The sequence below is a fragment of the Egretta garzetta genome, unplaced genomic scaffold, assembly GCF_000687185.1.
Source record: "Egretta garzetta isolate BGI_Z169 unplaced genomic scaffold, ASM68718v1 scaffold56, whole genome shotgun sequence".
NCBI classification, from domain to species: domain Eukaryota; kingdom Metazoa; phylum Chordata; class Aves; order Pelecaniformes; family Ardeidae; genus Egretta; species Egretta garzetta.
The window spans coordinates 7,191,964-7,207,000 of record NW_009260182.1 but is presented as its reverse complement, the minus strand read 5'-3'; the positions used below and the strand labels follow the sequence as shown (position 1 = coordinate 7,207,000).

Sequence of the window (15,037 nt, the reverse complement as noted above, 5' to 3'; positions counted from 1 at the left end):
AAAAGTTGTAGGCATGCAAAGATCTGGGCTTTCTAATCCTACCTTCCTGCTTGCTGTACTGTGAAATACAGTCTCTGTTCTGACACAGACCCTTTCTGGTTTTGCATCTTCCCAGCCAGGGATCAATTGCATTTTTCTGCTGAATTGTGGGCATTGAGGACAATCAGTCCACCCACAACCTGCCTTAGAATCGGGAAGGGCAATTTTTCTGTCTGAGTAACTGAAAGATGGGTGTAGATGTGAGTATTGGTCATGGTTGCTCTTGACTCAAGAGAGCATCTGTTCGCTGCAGGGGCCAGAGGAGACCTGGCTGACCTGTGGCCTTTGAGGAGGCACGTACAGCTCTTGAGCTCTGTCTGGGGTGGACGCTGGGTCCTGTGGCTCTCCCGGCTGGAGCAATGCCCGCTTGAGATGGTGGGTCAGCCTGGCAAAGGGGAGGCACCTGCCGGCATCACTGCCTGTGCGATGGACTTCCTTCTTGCTGGAGCTGCCTTGTCATGTGGAGCTGGCTGTGATGTTTTGCAATGGCTAGAAAAAGCCAGGTGGTTTTGGTTTGGGGTACACCAAGTTTGCCCGTGCCCTGCACTGCATGCCTTGCATCTGTGAGCCGAGGCACCGAGTGATCCTCCAGGCAAGGCCGTGCAGGCAGCTGCCTCTAGTGTTGTGGCAAGGACAGAGAGCAGACTCTTGCAAAAGCACAGCTTTTCTTGGGGCTTCCCACTCCCCTTTGTGCTGCTTTTCCTTCTGAATCCAGCTTTCTCTATCATATATTTGTGCTTATCTCTTGTGTATGCTTTTTTCTACCCTCAAGCCCCTTTTTGAGGAAAAACATATTCCTTCCGTTCAGTCAGAGCCATCGTTGGAAGGACCAGGCTTTAGGTTCTTGCTTATGACTGGCAAGTACAGGCCATGACCTCAGGGTGCAGCTGGGTGCTCCGTGTGTTACCAGCCACATGCTATTGTTGAAGTCTTGCAACGGCTCACTTCGCCTCTTCTCCTTACTTGCTTTGTATGAAACACTTCTTTGTAAATGTTCTGTAGCCATCTTATTTCTAGACTTCTGCAAATCCATCTGGAAGCACACCTGTCCCGGCAGATTGTTCTCCTGGGGTAAGAGTTAATTTCATTATTTAATCTGATTGATTGTGTAGAACGTTTTCTCTCTGAAATCAAATCTCTGCTTCCCCTGTCCGTCTCAGTACAGCTAGGCTGGACGCCACTGTTTTGATCCAGGGCTGCAGTTTTGTTCCTTGCATTGGCTTTTCTTGCTGTTGTATGGTAGCCACTCGCACAGCTACTAAGCACAGAGTTAAAAGATCCCACTGCATGTGTTTCACCTGACTCTCTTTCTCTGTGAGTTAGTATGAGCCCTGGGTGGTTGGAGTAGCTGCAGGGATACCCAGCTTCCTGGTCTTGGTCCTTGCAGTCGTCTTGGCGGTGGTCTGTGTTCTCCAGTGGAAGAAGTACAGCTGGAATCAGGTGACTACCTTCCATCTCCTGGGTGCCTTGCCAGCCGAGACCTCCACATCAGAAACCTTATTCAACACCTCCTGAAGCTCTTGGGAAGTTCGGGGCCACGTCCCTAGGCACTCAGACTGTCTCTGTTCTGTCTCTCAAAGGCTGGACCTCAGCTTAGGAGTTGCAGGTTCCAGGATAAAAGAGAAATTGATATGAAAGTACTGAAGGTGCACCTCCAAGTGATCTATTAACTAACAGGAAATTAAAAGAAAAATCTATCACCACTGTTCTTCAGTGGATTTCTCTGTCATTTCCCACAAGAAATCATTCATTTAGGGATCCTCTCACTCCAAAATGCTGTTACTTAGCTCCAGAAATGCTGCCAGGGTGTTTCATAGTATGTACAGCTTGGTCACCTTTTTTTCCGTGTTCCAGCCCATGGGGTGAGTGGGTCTTCACACCTTGCCTACCTCCTCACTGCTGAGGTAGAGTCAGGAGTTTCTGTAGCATCATGCTTCCTTCCTCTGAGGTGAAAAAGCACCCGCACCACCAAAGAGGCAGTCAACCTGCCATGGGGAAAGACAGCCAGACGTTGACAGTTCTACCTAAAAGGGCCTTTTCCTTCCCCTGCCACTTTACAGATATTTTTAAGCAGCTCTAGTACTTGCATGGATCTTTATGTTTCCTTACTTCAGAAAGAAAGCTGAGGGAGGCAAGTGTGGAAGTGAGGGTTTTCCCCTGTGTTAAAGGACCAGACAAGTTTTGGATGTTCTAGTAAGAGCAACGCTCAGGGTTTGAGGTTTCCCCTCTGTAAGGTCATTCTCATGGGCAGGCATCAAGTGGACTCCATGAGTGTTCCAAATGAAAGAGGGTTTTGGCATCCAGCTTAGAATATGTTGGGTATTGTCCTGGATATTGTCCCCTGTGTGGTTATTTATCCCCTGAGTACATCCTGAGAACAGTTTCTTACTGCCCTGTGCTTCTTATGCAGTTGTTTGTGAATTGTAGGATCGATGTTGTTTATCACTCTTTTGTTCATTGCTTCAGAAAAATGAACATCCCAATGTGCAGGAAGAACATGAATATGAATCGTCCCCTCCCAGACCTCCAGACGTAAGTCATCTATTAACTGATTCTCAACATAGCACACACGCTGCTGAGTGAGTTACTAAATGCAGAACTGGCTTTAAGGGTAGCCCTAGACTAACAGAGAGCTCAGGGTAAGCTCTCTCCCCATGCTTGCCTGGAGCTCCTACATGACTGCTGTTTCTGGTTGCATGTCTGTCCATTTGATGCAAGTCCAGATGAGAGGCCAGGAGTCATTTGCCATTGTACAAAGGCATTAGAGCTGTGTCCTGCATGGGCAAAAATGGAGGGAGAAGGAGGGATAAACCTGAGATGTGAGCAAATATGACATTTTCTTCAAAAAACTGCCAAACATTCCAAAGAGAGGTGGGAATTCTTGCATACTGTGTTCTCTGCAGTGCTTACAAGGTCTCTGAGTACCTTGTGACAACCATCACAGAAATTATATTTTGCTTCTAGGACTTTTATATGACCATGATGCATGGGACAACAAATATCTATGTAAATGAAGATCCAGACAAACACTGCAAACCAGAGATCCAAATACAACCAAAGCCCATGAGGATGAAGAAGCCCAGAAGAGAGCCATCTGTGGTGGAATCCATTTATGAAACCCGTCCGCCCTGTCACTGAAAGAAAAGGACCAAATAGTGGCTGGGACCAGAAATAACAGACACAATCCTTTTCCTGGATACCAGGGGTCACATGGTTGCAGTTTACGAACAAGAGAGTTCTCTCTTTATGCACACATGAAATTCTATGGAGGACAGGACAAAGAGACTTTGGATGGGGAAAAAACTTGTTTGCAATGATGCCTCTGAGATGCAGAAACAAAATGAGATTCCCCTGGAGTACCCAAGCCCTCTGGGAGAAATGGTTTTGCTGTCCTCCTAAATTTAGGTTAATTCATTTTAATAAAGAACATCTAAATCCTTGCAGTGATACTGATGGTAGAAAAGAGCATCCAGAGAGTTGATTGAAGTCCGTATCACTCAGGTGCCTGAGCTCCTCGCAACAGCCTGCAAAGACAAGGATGCACTCTTCATTTGGGACGAGTCCAGACCATAAGTGAGATGAAGTGGTATGCCTAAGAAAACCAAAAGGAGAATGCAACACCAGCTGCAGAACTTAGCCCTCATGATGGCAACTTCCCTTAGTTCTCAGCTGTTCTTTACCTGCAACAGGCTCTCACTCAGGCTGTTCTTTCCTCTGTACTTTGGCATTTCATCTGGGAGGTGGGGTGGCAATGTGATTTGGGCAGGAGACACCATCCAGAGAAATGATCTCCTCAGTAGCCCCATCTTGATTTGTGTGGGGGTGCCAAGTGTCCAGGGTGACAGGCGAGGTTGTGCTGGCAAATGCCTTGGGGAGAGCAGAAGGCCTGGGGGAGATGGTGGGAGGAGGACAGAGAGGAGCCATAGAGAAGGTGCTCCCAGTTTGTGGAAAGGCTGGGCCATAGAGTGCCCAAGAAATGAGTGGGGGGACAGCCCTTCCCACAGGGCACTGGCCACAGGTGCTGCAGACCTACTCTGCAGTGGAGCAGCAGACGTGGGTGCTGCCCCAACCCAAAGAAAATAATGGCTTAAATCCTCATAAATAGATTTTTCTTTATTGGGTTGTTAATGTACACACATGCAGCGCTATCCATCTGCAAAGCCTGCTGTTGGTGGGACGCGTGCTGCGGGAGGCAGCCATGGGAGCTGTGTTGGCGAGAAAGTCAGCTGTTTGATGCAGCCACTGTGCTCAGTGAGCCTGTGGACAGAACGTCTGTGCCAGAGGCTCTAATGTCACCTAGGGCCTCCCTGAGATGTGGTGGAGCAGTTCTGGGAGGCTTTGGAAGGCATCTACTCTGTGCATGCACCTGTGTTTGGGCTGCCTTCTTGGAAGCCTTGGGAAAGCGGGCCAATGCTCCTGCCATTGGTTCTAGTAAGGGCGATGTAAAGCAGTAGCCAGGCTCAGGACACTGTGGAGAGAGGTTTTGTGGTTTTTAGCGGGGGAGAGCACAGAGCTCGTAGGCAGGAGGTACATTGCCTGTCCCGCTCAGTGTTGGGGTTATGCTGAGTTCCTGGGGGTCAACGACAGGCTTCAAGGTAAAGTTCTGCAAGAGGGTGCTGATAAGTAAGAATATCTCCATGCGTGCCAGGCCCTCTCCAGGGCATATTCGCTTCCCTGCAAGTGAAAACAGCAAATAGCATTCAACAGGTGTTGCCGAGTAGACCAGAGCTTGTACTACGCAGATGGGTTGCACAGCTTTATTTACCAGATACAGCTGCAGCAGAGAGATGACTGTCAGGATTACTAAGGACATTTGCAAGAGAAGAGTTTGTTGGAGAAAGACCCTTGGCAGTTTGGTTAGGTGTGTGAAGGAAGAACAGGAGCAGGAGAAAGCTTAAACATGGAGGGGACATCACAGGAGACAAGATGAGAGAGAGAGCAAGGTGACATAAAGCATGGGAGAGAAAGCGGAGGGTGGGGGCTATTGGTAGGCGAGAGGTTGCACGTAGCCCGAGAGGTACTTAAGGGGTGCTGGGGAAAAAATGGAGCTACCACAGAAAGATGAGGGGGTTAAGGATGACTTTGGTGGTTGCATAGGAAGGTGACAGGTATTTTGGGAAGCCTCAATGGGTCTGTTCACACCATCACATCGGCAACTCCTAGTAGGTGATCTGAGAAGCCACCGGGCCCAAACAAGGTGGTAGATGCAGCTGGGGAAGGGAGCAGCAGGGAGGAGTTATCCAGAGAACAGTGAGCCCCAAGGAAGCACCAGTGGGACCATGTTGGGAAGAGGAAGTGTGTGTTATAGGGAAAGGCAGGGTGGTCCCCAGAGGACAAGGTCGACAGAGAGAGGAAAAGAGAGAACGCCAGTGCTTTACCTGCTGAGAAGGGCATGAAGAACTCACTCTTCCTAAAGGTGCCATTCTCATTCAAGAAATGTCCAGGGTTGAACTCATTTGGGTTTGGAAACTCTTTACTGTCATGGAGGACAGAATCAAGGCTGGGAAAGATTGTGGTGCCCTGAGGTAACACAAGGGGAAGAGAAGAACATGAAGGGGACGTGAGTTAGATCACTTAATCCGACTGCCTGCCAAGTTAAGACTGAGCTTCCCAGCACAGTCCTATCAATACCTTTGGTATCCCTTTGGGGTCCCTTCCTTTGAGGCGGCAGCTTTAGGGAAACCCTGCTAGATGTCACAGCAAGGACAGTTGTTGGCTGCTCTTCCTGAATGCTCCTTCTCACTCTCAGACCATTTATCCTCACCTTGCTCTGGTCATCTGGGGACACGCCACCTAATTCTTCCTCTTTCTTAGTGTTTCACAGTTATGAACTTGTAGATACACTACGTTTCTTCTTTTCTGTGAGCCCCGAAAAGCAAAAGCACACAAGGTTGTGGAAATGAAGTTCTCTTCCCCTCTCCTGACAAATTTCTCCTGCTACAATCCTCTTCCAGACCAGCCATTGACTGGGGGGTGGGATGACACAAGAGCCCTCTGCTGGAAGCTGAACAGTTCCCTGGGTCCTGCCTTTTGATTTTACACAAGCAGCTGAAAATCAAAACACCAACAGCCTGTGTGCTGCTGTTCCCCTGCCATGCATGGTCACCCAGAAGAGCAATGAGCATTGCTGCAGCAGGCCAGGCCCAACCATGGGTTGCTCTAGCCCATCAGCCTGCCTCTGGCAGTGGCCAGCAGTGACTGCCTCAAGATGTGTGTAAGAACAGGGCAAATAGGTTTTGCTTGTTCCCTTGAATGCAACCATATCCTCCAGCACTCTGTGGCTCAGGGGCTTTCTGTGCTCAATAACTGCGACTGACTTTGCTTCCAAGCATGTGCACAGGCTCTCCTGGACGGTGGTGAGCAGTTCCATGGCTTTGCTGCCTTCTGCGTGAGGAGTCACTGTTCTGGTTTTTTGTGAACCCATTGTGTTTCTGCAGACAGGTAAAGTGGCAGAGCACATAAGCAAAGTGTTGGGCAGAGCTACTGTTCCAATCTTGGCCCATGGAGCGGCAACAAGGGATTGCAAGAGAGCTGCAGGAGCCTGAGGATAAAACCTTCATGAAGGGCTGGGTGACAATGAGGTCAGGCCACAGCATTTCTAGCTTCTGGCTTGTAACTGACAGCCTAAGAGCAAACATACTGCCACCTTGTTGTTGAACTTGAGAGCTTGCACACTAACCTTGGGAATGATGTACTCTCTGAAGTGGGTGTCTTTGGTCACAGTGTGAGGGACACTCAGGGGGACAAGGGAGATGAAGCGCTGAATTTCATGGACCACTGCATCTGTGTAGGGCATCCGGGTCCGGTCAGCCACGCAAGGTCTTCGTGATCGGCCTACTACCTGGTCGATCTCTTCTTGAACTTTCTCTGTCATGAGAGACACAAACCATAAAATGGCTAAACAAAACCTACCTAAACAGGTTTCCCTAAGCTGTCCACAGATCACAGGAGCATTGATGTTGGCTTTGGTGTTGACTAGAACGCAGCTCCGCTGTGGCCCACGCAAAGTATGTCCTCCTAGTGACTTGGCTAAATAGGAGTACTGGAAGATAAAGATGTGGACACAGTCAGGTCCCTGGCTGTGAGAGGAGTGCAGCTGCTGCTGATGCCAGTGAAGCTGAGGGTTCTCTAATGGCAAGCCAGGGGAATGACAGTGCAAGGACTTTGCCCATTTAGATAAACTATGAAAGAGAGAGGAGAAAAGTTGGGAGAAGGATGTGGTGTTAGACACGCGCCCAACCCAGGGGAACAGCTAGAGAGGAAGAGGTCACAGACTGGTACCTTGTATCTTTGGGTATTTGAGAAGAAGCAGAAGCCCATATCTTACGGTGGTGCTAGTTGTCTCAGTTCCAGCAATGAACAGGTCGAAGGTGCTGGTTATCAGGTTCTTCATGTGGAAACTGGAATTGGGATGCTCTTTCTCCTAGGGAAAAGGCTGGGCTGTTTCTCTGGCTGAGCTAAGAAAAGTGGACCTTTCTTGTGTCATCCCAGGCCTTTGTTTTCACCTAGAGCTATTGCATTTCTCTGCTAAGGTGCAGCAGCCATCTGGGACATTGCAATGCTATCTTTGTGCAGTAAGCTCAACCCCAGAGCAACCTTCTTTCAAGCTGTGTAACAAATGGTACGTAGCTGCCTGTTTGCCCTTGCTGTGCCAACTGCTTTCCAGTGAAAGAACTGCAAGACCAGACTGCAAAAGTCCCTGTGTTTCGACGAGAGCAGATGAAGGTCTTGCTGTCCAAGCAGCTGCAGGTAGTGGCTGGTGGGTGTGCAGACCCAGAGCTATCAGCTCTAGCACAGGCAATATCTGGGGTATTGTTGGTGTCTTCACGCTGCGCAGCCCAGCTGCCTGGGAAGGGATCATCCCAATGTCTGTGTTGTTACTTAGGAGAGGGAAAGGGCTCAGTGTGGGTGTGTTTGGGGATGAGTTGGGGCTGTATGCTGTCTCCTTACCTCCTGCATTTTGCTGAGGAAGCAGTCGATGAAATCCTGAGGGGAGCTGGGATCTAGGGAGGCTTGATGCATCTTCACCTCCTCTGACACAAAGGCTTTTAGAGCATCAAATTCTGTGAATATTCTGTTGTGTGGGCCAGGAAAGTAATCCAGGATCTTTGAGAACATCTGGTAGAGCTGGAAGGAAAGAAGCAGGAAGGTCCCTAGCATGACCATTGCCCCATCCTTTGATATTAGTGAAAAGCCTAGGAAGGCCACAACGCTCTCAACTGAGCCAAGCAGAAGGGCTGTCAGGCTGGGCAGTCTGACAGGGCAGTAGGGGCTTGCTTAGTAGTAGTGGAACCTTAGAGGTCGAGAAGTGGTGTGTTCAGGACTAGGGGGAAGCTGCACTTAGCTGGCAAAGCCAAGTCCATAGGTGAGCGTGCTTCTTGCTCTTGAATGAATTCCCTCCTGTGCAGCAGAGCATTGATGGGGTCCTAGTTAGCAGACTGAAATGGGACTTCACTGGGAGGGAGGCCTCCTGCTCCCCTGGGAGAACGTTGCCACTGTGAAATGGCTATGGAATGTACCTGTCCCCAGTGGGAGTTCATCATCTCAAAGATGTTGTTCATGTTGTTCATCAGGGCCAGGAACTTCTTGTCTTTATAGTCATATCGTTTCCCAAAGACGATGGAGCATATGACATTGGAAACAGCACAGCTCAGCATGAAGGTTGGGTCAAAAGGTGCTTCTGTAATTTCAGAAAAGTTAAAAGTTAAAAAAAAAACCCCAAAACTATGGCTACTTATGGCTGCTGTGAGTAACCTGAGCTCTGGTTGTTAGTGGAAATATCAGATCACAATCTCTAAGTGACACAGAAGCGTCCTCCAAAAAGAACAGTACATGATCACAGAATTATTTACTGCTTTGTAATGAGGGGTAGCCGGTGCATGGAACAAACGCATGGGAACTTCAATTCTATGCTAAAGACATGGGCTCCCTTAATACAGTCCCTTTTTTGCAAACATAAGCTATATTAAAAATGGACCATACCCTTTGTTTTGTTGATCTCTTCCAGCAAGTACTCAGTTTCCTCCTGGATCCTCTCTTCAACACTCCTCTTCCCCATTCCAAAGTTGCGCAGAGTGCTGAGAGCAAACCGCCGGACTTGTAACCACTCCTCGTTATTGCTAAAAATAATCCCTGCAGAGGAAGAAGGAGGAGGGAAGACCAGGGTTGGGCAAGCTGAGTGTGAGATGAACAGAAGCTCACAGTAACAGTGAATCCTATCCCTGGGAGACCACTGATATGGTAGTGTCATAGAGTACTGTGGTTTGCAGGCCATGGAGGTCCTGTAATCCAACTGCCTGCTTTTGGCCTTCTCCACCACATACCCAACCTCGTTGTGCACAGTTCATCACTCACATCCACACATAATTTCCCTTGCTGCAGCTGGTGGCAGTTGCCACTTGCCCTTTCACTGCTCATTGCTCAGATCAGTCAGGCTCCATTTCTCTGCTACCCTCTTTGGGTGGTGGAAACCAGGAATTACAGCCCACTCCACCATCCCTTCTCCAGGTGGGACCCACCCACTCCCCGCAGCCTTCCCTCGTGCATCGTACACTCCAGCTCTAATCTGCCAAACACGCCCTCAGTCCTGCCCTTCTCTTCAGCAGTCAGCAAACATACCAAATCCGTTGTTAGCCCTGTCTCCTATTGGCATGCGTCCTCTGGCAGCAAACTCGTCTGCGCGATCAACCAAGGCTTCTTTCACCACATCATGTCCATGCAGCACCACCACTGGGTCAGAGCCCAGGTGCACTGTGAACACGGGTCCATACTCTTCACTAAGCTGTCAAAATGCAAGAGAGAACATGGCCATGGAGCAGATAGGGAGGAGGAGTTGAAAAGTGGTGTTGTTGCTGCATCCCACTGCAGGCAGTGCAGCCTCACAGACCAGCATCATCAACCTGGTCCTCTCGTGATAAACGTGGGTGTGTAGAGGGTTCCCAGCTATCAGGCCCTGAACAAAAATGCCAACAGCAGTGAGGGGGAGCAGCTGAGATGCCCATGAACTTTCTGCTCCTCTGAGATGGCCACTCATCAAGCTATGGCCACAGGTTGTCCCCATGCACAAGTCCCACACATTTCTCGCCCACAGAAGAAAGTAAGAGAGAAGAAGAAAGTGACCTTACCTTCTGGAGGGTTTTGGCCAAGTTCTTTGGTTTCACTTGCAGCACATTACCTAGGATGGGAAGAGGAGACGGTCCTGGAGGCATCTTCCCCTTTCCAGACCTCCCTCTCCATGCTGCGAAGGAGAGCAGGCAAGCAATGCAAACCAGGACGACAACAGGGGCTGCTCCCAGGAGGTCCATTTGCTTCTGCAGCTCAGGAGGGAGTGACTCTGGCTGCTGGAGCCTGAGTTTATATACTGCAGGGCTATGTTAGCTCAGCAGCGGGTTTTAGATCACGTGGTTGAGTTAGTCAATGTTACTAGTCAATCATTTGTTAGACCGCCCTGTGTTACGAAACTAGGATTTCTCTCAGTGTTAATTGGGCATTGAAGATACGCCTTATCTCAAACAATTGCAGAGGCCAAGAGAGGTTAAGAAATTTATAATATGCTCATAAAACTTGTTTTGTTTCACCTAAAGTTCATTGTTAAAGAGATCACACTAGGAGCTCCCTCTTCTACTGAGGTGCTTCCAGAAATTCAGTCAGGAGAGCATCTTCCAAGTACTTCAGTGCCATTTGGATTTTCTGTTCTTTGGTATTGATTGTACAAGCTCTCAATGGGGTGAGCCATCCTTGCTTGCTCCTGAAGTCCTCCTGGCATTATCAGTGGAGTTCACACTGCATGTGATGTGCCAAAGAACATCCCAACGTGTTCTCCTCAGTGCACAGCAGGTGCCTCAGTCTCTCTCCCTAGGGCTGTCTGGCCTCACAAGAGAGGAAAGTATAAAAAACCTGTCTAGCAAGGGCAGAAAGGTCTCCAGGCATCACAATAAACAAGCAGGAAGAAAATTAACTCTATCCCAGCCAAAACCAGGGCAACTTGATACTTTGATGGAAAAACTGAATTGCCAACAAGTTTGGGCTAGTTGCTGACCTACTGCCCTAAACTCCTGCATCAGCTCAGATGTTGCCAGGGCAGTTCATGGAAGTTCATGTAGCTCTAGGTACTCCCACCCAGTGAAAGTGGCATTCATGGGAGTTTGTACTGCTACCTGAGGTCTCTCTGCTGCCAACATCCATGACCTTACCACCTTCCCTGTAAAGTTCCCTCATTCCTGAGGACAAGGGCTCATTTCTCAGCTCTGCCTCATGGTTTGGAAAACACTTTGCGCAAAAGTCCTGGAACTAGGAATATGTTTGAGATTTCTCATTTTTATCAGGATAAAATCGTTATATTCCAAATATTCCACCACCCTGGCAGATACACTGGGGATTTACAAGGGAGGAAAACGCTTAAGACCAGTCACTCAGACCTTTCCCTGTGGGAAACCGTGGGCCTTTTCATGTCACAGTAATGTCCAAGGGTTTTCTGAGTACTTGCTTCTGTTTGCAGGTGCTAAGAATCTGTCTTCTCCATTCACGTGAAAGTCCAGGAAGGCCAGGCTGAAATCCCCTCCTCTCCATCTTCCCTGGGAACTTTAGTTTTAAGTTCATTGGAGGCACTTACTAAGGATATTCAAAGAAAAGGCTACCAGTGTTGTAGCTTTGACTCTTTTTTTTCTAAAATAAAGCACATGCTTGAAGAAAATCTGCCATCGTTGTGTAGAATCTCCCGCAGGCTTGCTGCCTGTGCCTTCTCAAAAAGAGAAGTTCAGGACCTCGGTTCAGAGGGTGGCAGTGCGAAATGCCACTCCTGCCCGCTGTGCAGCCAGCACCCCCCATCCCCGGGATGCTTGGTGCACATATCCCTGCTGCCTGAAAATGCTGCTCAGCTCCTCCTGCGCCGCCATTTGTACCACTTACGGTGCAGGTACAGGCCAGACACGCAGCGGTCTCGTCGGAGGCAGTCCCGCAATGCGCAGGGCATTTTGTACTCCTCTTCCTGGCACTTCTGGGTGGCGGCATTTAAAACCTCCTTTTCTTCCCACAGGTCTCTAGAAAACTTTCTGGCAACTCCAAGAAAAGCCAGGGCAACTCCTACACTGCCGCTAGTCTGCCCCAGTCTCTCAGGCTCAAAATGGTTAGGTGGAGAGGATTTTTCCTGATGGGCATCCCAGGAAGATTTTAGCTTGCTGGGGTCACGATCAGCTTCAGGCTAGTGGCCTACAGAAACAATTGCCTCACCTACCTTCATCCTCTGCATGTCCTGTCTGTGGTGGTCCTGTCTGCTAGCTGAATTGGTGCTTACAGCTGGGTCACTGTGATGCAGGAGAACTATTGGATGGATGAGGAGATCTGTGAGGAAGAGAGGCCTGTTTCCTCTCAGCCAGGCTGCTTGCCACTGCCTATAGCAACTTCTTCCAAAGCATCTCCTTTCCATGATTTCCAGGCTTATTTCACTTGCCTCCCATCTCTGCATCATCCAGAATGGCTCTCAAGTGCGTGTGCAGAAATTAGGAAAGGGCGCTTACCTGAAACTGTGCTCAGCACAGGTATTGCCCGGTGGCTCTACAGCACTCCGGGTATTGTTTCACATACAGTTATTCTTCAAGTACATGTAGACATTTTTCCTGTCAGCATAATTAAAGCATTGGTGGGTTAAAGTGTAATGAATACTATCTATAGCTCCAAAGTACTTTGTTTATTTGTTATTGTTTACCCAATTATCAGGAGGTAATGCAGTCAAATGACACATTCAGCAGCCACACACTGGCCATGAGATTTGGGCAAGCTGTCTTGGCACAACGCTCAGCTTCTACAGAGGTGAAGCCTCCCTCCCTGCCAAAGTCCAAATGTTTTCCCCAGGTGCCCCTCCACCGTGGCTGCCCAGTGCCCAGGCAGGCGCTGGGACCAGCACATTTGGTTCACGAACGCTGCTCAAACAGCGGCCATGCAGGCAGCCTGTCCAGACCCATTTGCCTCAGTCCCTGCTGTGCAGAGCAGCTGAAAAGGTCTTGCACTTTGCAGAACAGCCCTCCTGGTTGGTGCATGAAATAAGCGGTGTGCAGGGAAGGTGCAGTGATGTTCTTCACCCAGCTGGACGGCTGGGATCATGGCACCCTGTACAGCTGTAGAGGAAAGACGGGCTGTGGGCTAAGGTGGAAGAGCAGAGGAAACATCTCCCCGGCTACTCCCCATGCCTGTTGATGAGGGCTGGCTGGAGGGGCGAGCATGCTGCCTGCTGCAGAAATCTGGGATCTGAAGGCTCTGCTGAGAGCAAAAGTGTGGGTGACTACCAATGGAAGTGCATAATTAAGGGTCAAGATCAGAAACCCTGCTCATCTAACCCCCACACCATGCTGGAATGTGTGTGATGATCCAGTCCCAAGCAAATAAGCACATTACAAAAGAACATGATGGCACAGGCTATGCCAGTGCTCCCACAGCAAAAAGTAGGGAAGGAAAAAGTAGGGTGCAAAAAGGCATGCACAAACTACGTGTGCATCCCTTCTGCAACAGTGTGAAGACATTCACACCTCCATTGCATGAATGCAGAAACATCTGTATGGTAAGATGGACAACACGACTTTTATTCAGTGTAGGTGTTGCAGCCTGATGTGTGAGCAGGGAGTAGGCTCCACATGAGACATGTTGCAGTTACAGGCAGGCAACGGGTGCTGGCAGGCAGAGCTTTCTCCGGGATCACAGAGGCTCCCTTTACTTGTGTTTCAGGCCCATCTTAGGGGCCCACCCATGAGCTTTTGGGGGTGGGGGTCCCACAGAGCATATGGTCCTGCCACCTGGCAGCCAGGCCTGGAACAGTCCTGCAGCTATTCCCACACAACCACACCGCAAACGGGGCTGTAGTCCACAGCCAGGAGTGTTTAAGGGGAACTATCCTCTTTTAGGTGTGCAAAGCCTCCTGAGCGCCATAGTTTTGCACAGATTTCATGTGGAGGGCTATTTCTGTGCTTGTACGTCAGCACCCTGTGTCTGGCATTTGAAGCAGTGGCACCTTTAAAAGAGCAAAAGAGCATCATCACTCAGCTTCTTGCACTCATGCCATATATTGAGCAATTACTGCAGCAGTAGGGTACATGGGGAAAAGCAGGCAGATCTCCTGGATGGGCCAGCAGTGGGAAGAACACAGGGTGAGAAAAAAGGGTTTGAAGACCCTCCTAGGGCTCTACAGTAAATTGCACAGATGAGCTCCTCTCAGCTTAGTGATATGAATACAGACCCATCTTGACATAAGCTCAGCTCCTGCCCTGTGGTTTTCTGCAAATGGTGCGTGCAGTCTGCGATGGGTTCAGAGCCAGGTGTGGGCAATGGAAGGTGTTAAACTGCTGGGCTGGGTTCACCTGGACACATCAGGAATTTCTGATCCCAGCTGGCTCCACAGTTTAAAAGGGCTAGGCTAAGAGCTGCTGTTCTATGGTCCTTAGCAAGGGAGCAGGATGGGTGTTGTAGGGCAGTCTAGGAATGCATTTGGAGCCATGCTCTTCTGGGGGTTTCTTGGTGGTCTTGTTTTGGTTGTGGAGGCTCAGGGTAGTGTTTTTTCTGATCCTACCCTGCTGGCTTGTAGCCGAGAAGGCCTGCAGCTCACCTTACCTCCAGGCTGGGAAGGGAATGCTTCCTTTGTGCTGACTACTTGGGGTGAGTGAGGGTGGTGTCAAGAGGCTTTCTTACTGCTGTATCTTTGTATAGAGCAGAGGTATGCCTGGAATGAGGAGAAAGGGGCAGGTTTTGATGTGAAGTGTTGTCCAACAGCTTCAGTGCATTTTGTGTAACCAGGGGACTGTTTATGTGACTGTGCAGTCAAGGGTTTTGGTGGAGTTCTGTGCCTGGATCTAGATGGTCTTGGCTGCTGGCCTCCCTCACGTGCCCCTGCTGGCCCAGACCCTAATACTAGCTATGGCCTTGTTTCCTTCAGAAAGGTAGGATTGTAGTGGACCCTATCTTCAATGTGGGATGCTGAAGTCCCTGCTGCTGTCTCTTCTTTCCCTCGATACTG

At 49.4% G+C, this 15,037-nt stretch overlaps 2 protein-coding genes across 2 annotated transcripts in view; one reads left to right on the top strand and one right to left on the bottom strand.

Annotated features, from left to right (window-relative positions):
* Positions 1 to 4,392: 4,392 nt before the first annotated feature.
* LOC104129118 (cytochrome P450 2C9) lies at positions 4,393 to 10,343 on the bottom strand. Its single transcript, XM_009642020.2, has 9 exons — positions 10,164 to 10,343; positions 9,658 to 9,820; positions 9,022 to 9,171; positions 8,559 to 8,719; positions 7,990 to 8,166; positions 7,321 to 7,462; positions 6,719 to 6,906; positions 5,418 to 5,559; positions 4,393 to 4,713 (listed from the first exon to the last, which is right to left on the bottom strand). Exons 1-9 carry the CDS (start codon positions 10,341 to 10,343, stop codon positions 4,532 to 4,534), a joined length of 1,485 nt encoding a protein of 494 aa, XP_009640315.1. The 3' UTR covers positions 4,393 to 4,531.
* Positions 10,344 to 14,480: 4,137 nt separating this feature from the next.
* The window catches only part of LOC104129016 (zona pellucida sperm-binding protein 4), a 5,682-nt gene continuing 5,125 nt past the window's right edge, over positions 14,481 to 15,037 (top strand). The window contains 1 exon segment of the mRNA XM_035897397.1: positions 14,481 to 14,694. Coding sequence (XP_035753290.1) covers positions 14,481 to 14,694 — 214 coding nt within the window.